Genomic DNA, 6,940 nt, shown 5'->3' with positions numbered 1-6,940 from the left:
AGGAGAACACAAATCATTTTGGAGCGTAAAGGCGCCTGGTCGAGGGCGCTCTTGCTTCAGTGATAGTTTTCAGCACTCCTTCTGGGAGATACCCGGATACCCGTTGAGGGGCCATACATGGAGGGCCCACAAGTCAGGACGGGGGTGCCAGATCGTCCCGTTTGCCTGTGTGAGGAGATCTCTCAATCAGTCATGGGGCTGTTTCCAGCAGGTGAGTCAACTCGGAGAACCATAGCTGGTTCTTCCAGAGAGGAGCTACCAAAAGCACTGCACACTTGCTCTCCCTGATCCGTTAGATGACCTGAGGTAGCATCATGACTGGAGGGAATGCATTCAGCGGGCGGCTTGGCCAATCGTGGGCTAGTGCATCCCTGTCTTTGGAGAAAAATGCCTGGCAACGAGCATTGTCTTCCGAGGCGAAGAAGTTGACCTCTGCCTCGACGAAGATGCTCCCTATGAGCTGAACCGTTCACGGGTGAAGCGACCATTCCCCTGGGGGAACATTGTCTCTTGATAGCATATTCGCACCCTGGTCCAGAATGCCTGGCACTGACGTAAGCCGCACTTTCATTTGTATAGAGTTTATGACTGTTCCCAGGAAGGAAATACTTTGACTGGGAGACAGTATTGATGCTGAGACCTAGGCATTCTAGGTGGCTGAGGAGCCAGGATCTGTGAGTTACTAACTGCGCCTCCGATTGGGCTATAATCAGCCAATCGTCGAGGTAGTTTAACACTCGCGCTCCCTGTTGTCTCAGGGGGGTGAGAGCTGCACCCATGCACTTCGTAAACGTACAGGGTGCTAGAGATAGGCCGAACGATAGGACCGTGTACTGATAAGCCTGCCCCTCGAAAGCGAATCTCAAGAATGGCCTGTGATGGGGCATTATCTGAATGTGAAAATAAGCATCTTTCAGATCCACTGAGAAAAACCAATCCCCTGGGCGAATCTGCGCGAGGATTTGTTTGGTTGTCAGCATCCTGAACGGGTGCGTCATAAGCGCTTTGTTCAGGTTCTGAGATCTAGGATGGGCCTAAACGGGGGTCGCACACCGGACACGCAGCACAGTGCCGTCTTTAAAATTCAAACACATTATTCTCTATGAGAATGTGTGAGAAAGTGGCGCGTCAAGGTTTGGATGGATGTGTCGCTTTGGCTTTCCATCCCATAGCGATGGGCGTGCAAAGGTGTGCGGCCACCGCTTCTTCGAGGGGAGGAATCGCCTCTTATCCTTTCTCCACAGCGCCGTTGGCAGTCGAGAGCGTTTAGGAGATGGAAGGCTTTAGACAAGTTGAATGTGGACTGCTTATAGGACTGTTGAGAACTAGAACTAAACTGACCTGAGCCTGAAGTTTAGATGCTTCCCTATTATTGGTATGCCTGGAGTTAAATTGTTGGGAATTTATTTTCCTTCTTCAAAGCAGAGACCAGGAGATGTTGGGATATCGTTCAAGCAGAAGTTATTCTTTATTGAGCGTTGCTGCAGTTCGTCCAACAACCTAATCTAAAGTAACTTTACATGGTATCTTATAGGCATTTTAGGAGGAGGGACTTCTGGAGGTGGAGACAAACTCAAACAAAGCATACAAAAGGTAGGGAGGAGTTGATTCTATCAAGCGAAAACTGGTTTGGCAGGTTATCTGGCTGCTCAACAATTCGGCCCAATCAAGAGAAACAGGCCCAATCAGCATAACACTATCATTCAAAATGCATAGACGTTAATTCCATCAGTCTGAGTGAAACTGGGACTCCAAGAGCAATTAAAGACAATAAAGAGAAAACAGGAATTGCAACTTGGCTGAGCAGAATCATTTGTGTCATCATCTTAACCTTAAAAGCTAAATACAATATTATTCACCGTGATGTTATGTAAGGAAGCATATCTGAAATAGATTCTTAAATTTGTTATTCCACAAGGAATACGAGAAGAATTTTCATTTTTGTGTTGAAGGAGAGATTAAACAGAGAAGAGAAGCAATATGGCCTGGACCCGTGATTTATTCACATCTAGATCTTTTTGGTCACAAAATACTCTGAAACTGGTTGAGGATCTAACTGCAGTCGTTTATTACAGAAATTCTGAATCATAATCCATAAAACAGGCAACAGGTAAAAAATACAGGACAGATAATACAAAGAGACAACAGAGCAGAAAAACAGTCAAACGAGGAAATCCGAGAAACCAGGCAGAAAATGAAAACCAAAACACGGATAACCAGAGGGAGAGCTCTCAGAAATGCAGTGTGACACTAACAAGACTTTGCAAAGAGTCAGTGAAAACACAGGGCTTACATAGAGGGTATGCACAGGACTGAGTGGCTAAGCTCTTAAAGCTGTTATTAAAGCTGTAATGCAAAAAAGTCTTTAATATCTTAACGCATCATGTCTATACATTTAAAACAAGTTATTTGAAAAATAGATTATGATTTAATGGACTATTTTTGCCAGTTTTACCCAAATCCCTCATATATTCAAACTATTACTTTGACCTTCCCCCAAAGGTTCCCCTTGTCAAACAAACAAACTTCACTACAAATTATCAAGCTTTTTATTAATCTAAATGTCAAATTATTTACTTGTAAGTGATGAGTCTGAACATGAACATTTGCTAATTAGAAAATGTCGGGCAACGGTTTTTCTCATGTTTCTGTAGAGTAGATAATTGGGTGAAACTCTTCCCACATGAAGAGCACTGGTGCGGCTTCTCTCCAGTATGAATTCTCTGGTGTGTTTTTAAGCTGCCCGATGTAGTGAAGGTCTTCCCACAGTCAGAGCACACATGAGGTCTCACACAAGTATGAACACTCTTGTGCCATTTTAAATTCTGCAGTCGTGAAAAACTCTTTCCACAAAAAAAACAAAAGTGAGTCTTCACACCAGCATGAGTTTTAAGGTGTGTTTTTAAGCTTAATGCCCAAACAAATGTTTTATCACACTGATCACAGCTGAATGATCTCACTCCAGAGTGACGGCGCAGATGATTGGTGAGAACGCTTTGGGATGTGTAACTATTTCCACACTGAGAGCATATATACGGCCTCTCTCCAGTGTGTTCTCTCGTGTGTCCGTTAAGGGTTGATTTACGTGTGAAAGTCTTTCCACACTGAGAGCAGGTGAATGGTTTTTCTCCAGTGTGTTTTCCCATGTGTCTGTTAAGGTTTGATTTGCGACTGAAACTCTTTCCACACTGAAAGCAGGTGAATGGTTTTTCTCCAGTGTGTTTTCCCATGTGTCTGTTAAGGGTTGATTTACGTGTGAAACTCTTTCCACACTGACAGCATTTGAACAGTTTTTCTCCAGTGTGAATCCTCATATGCACTTTAACGTCCCCTTTGCGGCTGAAACTCTTTCCACACTGAGAGCAGGTGAATGGTTTTTCTCCAGTGTGTTCTCTCGTGTGTCTGTTAAGGGTTGATTTACGTGTGTAAGTCTTTCCACACTGACAGCACATGAACAGATTTTCTCCAGTGTGAGATTTCATGTGTTTATTAAGGTCTGATTCGTGCACGTAAAACAGTCCACACTCACAACAGGTGAAAAATTCTTTGTCTCCAAAATTTTCAGCTTGTTTTTGTGTGAAATTCTCTTCATTCTGTGAAACGACTGCATTTCCATCTTCGCTTTTGAAATGATGAGGTTTTTCAAACAGATGTTTGTCTTCATTTGTATACGTCAGTTCTCCATCTTCATTAGTGAAATGATGCCATTTGTCTTTATTCCCTTCCATCGGGTCTAAAATCAACATATTAAATAATAAATTCCCCAAATTCAGTCAAAGAAGGAAAATGAGAAACAAAGAAATCAAAAATTTATTTTTAATGTAGCACAAATCTAGTTTACTACTGAGTCTACTAGTATCTAGTTCTAGATGTATGGTTATATACTCACGAGAACCAGAAATATAAGAGACTCCTTTGTGAATTTAGTTTATGTCAGTTTATTTTACTTTATGCAATATGTGTAGAATTGCCATTAATGTGTAGTCCCATTCTATACAACTTATTTAATTTGAACATGAATGTGTTCTTGTGGCAACATGTAATGAAAACAAGAAAAAAAACAGTTTCATAAGAATCTCTCGTATTTCATAGGAATACTGATTTAAAATTTCTTTCCCTTTTCACTTGTTGTGTCTCCCCAAACTGCCTGATAAACATGCTGTATGTCCTGCTGTCTCTACAGAGGACATGTATGAAATCAGTGCCCTGTTTCATAATATTCTGAATATATTCAGAATATTTCATTCACAGTCTGATTGGAAATCCCATAACGTTGAGATGTTTATTTATGACAAACAATTGGAAAATTACTCGGGTATAAATAAACGTACTTGGTTACTTGCGTAACCTCGGTTCCCTTAGAGATAAGGGAACGAGTACTGCGTTGCAAACGCTATGGGAAACTCCTTTCTCGAGAATTATTGAAGCCTTTATTTTAAAACGCATTGCAGCTGCACAGCTAGAGCATCATAGCTCGAGTGCCTCGAGCTGATTGGCTGTGCTGCAGCAACTGCACGAACCTATGGTGAGTCGGCAGAGGAGAGCGGTCCAATCGGAGCGCCTGGCATCTTGCCAGCCTCGAGCGCGGCAAAATAGGCGTGGCCGAAGAGTATAAATTCAGAGAAAACTCGTCACAGATTTAAATCGACTGAAGCGAAGCACCTGATATAAGCGAAATAGCATGGCAGGCAATGCAGTACTCGTTCCCTTATCTCTAAGGGAACCGAGGTTACGCAAGTAACCAAGTACGTTCCCTCACGAGAACGGTTCTCTCGTACTGCGTTGCAAACGCTATGGGAACCCATTTTAAAACGCTGTTCTATTCGCCAGTGACTACTCTGAAGGTGTCCGGGGAGACCCGAGAGTAATAACAGAGTAGTCTAAATCATAATGGACCAGAATGTCAGGCTCTTAGAATGATATTCACCACATAAAAGTGTATGAAGGCCACCGCGGGAGGGGACCTGGTTCATACATAGGTCTGGGTTAGACTAGCCAGAGACATAAATAGAGAGAACTCGTGCCTGCAAGGCGGGAACCTCTAGATTATAGAATCTTGCAAATGTGGACGGAGCGGACCAGCCGGCCGCCGCACAAATGTCTTCGATCGGGACTCCATTGGACCAAGCCCAAAAGGAAGCCATGCCTCTTGTGGAGTGAGCTCTAACACCTATGGGGCACGAGAGACCCAGAGAGGTGTAGGCTAGGAAGATGGCATCCACTATCCATCTTGACAGTGTTTGTTTCGTGATACAAAAATCGCTGCAAAAGATGCTTTCCAACAGGTGTTTTACCATTCGTTGTAAAACTGTGGACCTATTTTTTCCAAACGCCTCACACCCGTACATTCTTCCGTTGAGAGCTTGAATAATAGACACTCCAGCCCAGCGGAGTAATACCGAACCTCACAGCACATCCAATACAAGTCAATGGAGTTGGACAAAAACTACAATAAAACCTGTTGGAAAGCATCTTTTGCAGCGATTTTTGTGTGAGCATATTAGTGAACACCCCTGACCACTCGGTGAGTTTCACGTCTTTGTAAACGAAAGTTTAATTCATCTTAGGAAGGATTGTTCTGTGCACCTATGCAGCCATTGTGGAGGTGGGGGGGGGGGGTGCTACCACAAAAACTGAAAATTCTCGGGCCAGCAGCATTTGTCCAAATTTCAATCTTAACCGTTCTATTTCATCAGAAACTATCTGAAAACAGGACTTTAAGTGTAAAATACCGAACTTGTCCTTTAAGAGCCTGTAGAACCAGGGAAAGGTCCCAGGCCGGCACCGAAGGTGGTCGAGGCAGGTTAAGTCTCCTGGCCCCTTTAAGGAAGCGAACGATGAGGTCACTTTACCCAAGGAAGAGCCAGCGGCCGGCAAGTGAAAAGCTGTAATAGCTGCCACATACACTTTGAGCGTGGAGGGGAAGCGCCCCGCGTCCAACAGCTCTTGGAGAAATGTAAGCACCATTGGTACTTCACAACTATGCGGGTCAAGGTTCCGAGCTTGACACCAGCTGGAGAACACTGACCATTTGTGGTGGTAGAGGCGCCTAGTGGACGGAGCTCTAGCCTCCAATATGGTATTCAGGACACCTTCTGGGACGTCCTGGGGTACCAGTTGAGGGGCCATGCATGAAGGGCCCACATGTCGGGACGGGGGTGCTAGATCGTCCTGTTTGCCTGCGTGAGGAAGTCGCTCCTCAGCGGGATCGGCCACGGAGCTGTCGTGGACAGCTGCATCAACTCTGGGAACCAAATCTGGGTTCGCCAGAAGGGGTCTACAAGAAGGACTGCGCACTCTGTGTTCCTGATCCGTTCGATGACCTGAGGGAGCATCGAGACCAGAGGGAACGCATAAAGGGGGAGGCTGGGCCACTCATGGGCCAGCGCATCCCTTTTCTTCGAAAAAAAGGTTGGGCAATGAGAGTTGTCTTCTGAGGCACACGACACACATGCATTATATAATTGCACTGCATATAATGTGTGCTGGTCAACTAGTCTAAAATTAAGAAACACCTAGAACACAGTAAAAATATATATATAAAAAAAGCTAAAAACATAGGAACATTGTGTACAATTAAGATAGGCTAATTTATTTATTTTCCAATATCCAAATATGATACTAAATACCACAGGGAAAGGGGCTTCTATTTGTGACGTGCTGTCTTTGCATTTAAACATTGCACATTTTAAACAGGACACGCATTAGCTGAATAAATGTTAGCCAATACTAACATATTTATATAAAACAGTTGACAATGAATAGACAGGAGTCCAATAATAGCATAACGAATCACTTATTCTAAAAATAATATAAAGTATAAGTTCCGAATCCGACATATAATGAGGGCTGTGTTAACAGTAAAACGTCTGTCATTTATCGAATTTTAAAAGCAGGGATGGATAATACAAAATGCTTTTTGACAAAAAAATCAAGCAAG

At 43.5% G+C, this 6,940-nt stretch overlaps 2 protein-coding genes across 3 annotated transcripts in view; one reads left to right on the top strand and one right to left on the bottom strand.

Moving 5' to 3' along the window:
• Positions 1 to 6,940, top strand: part of LOC307144912 (uncharacterized protein) — a 137,677-nt gene that overhangs the window by 89,890 nt on the left and 40,847 nt on the right. The window lies entirely within an intron of this gene.
• The window catches only part of LOC307144900 (uncharacterized protein), a 102,204-nt gene continuing 97,314 nt past the window's right edge, over positions 2,051 to 6,940 (bottom strand). The window contains exon 4 of the mRNA XM_079847615.1: positions 2,051 to 3,733. Coding sequence (XP_079703741.1) covers positions 2,610 to 3,733 — 1,124 coding nt within the window. The 3' untranslated portion in view covers positions 2,051 to 2,609. The remainder of the gene's footprint in view (positions 3,734 to 6,940) is intronic.

The sequence above is a fragment of the Squalius cephalus genome (assembly GCF_949319135.1).
Source record: "Squalius cephalus genome assembly, chromosome: 17".
NCBI lineage: Eukaryota > Metazoa > Chordata > Actinopteri > Cypriniformes > Leuciscidae > Squalius > Squalius cephalus.
The sequence above is the reverse complement of the archived record's forward strand: the minus strand, read 5'-3'. Positions and strand labels throughout refer to the sequence as shown.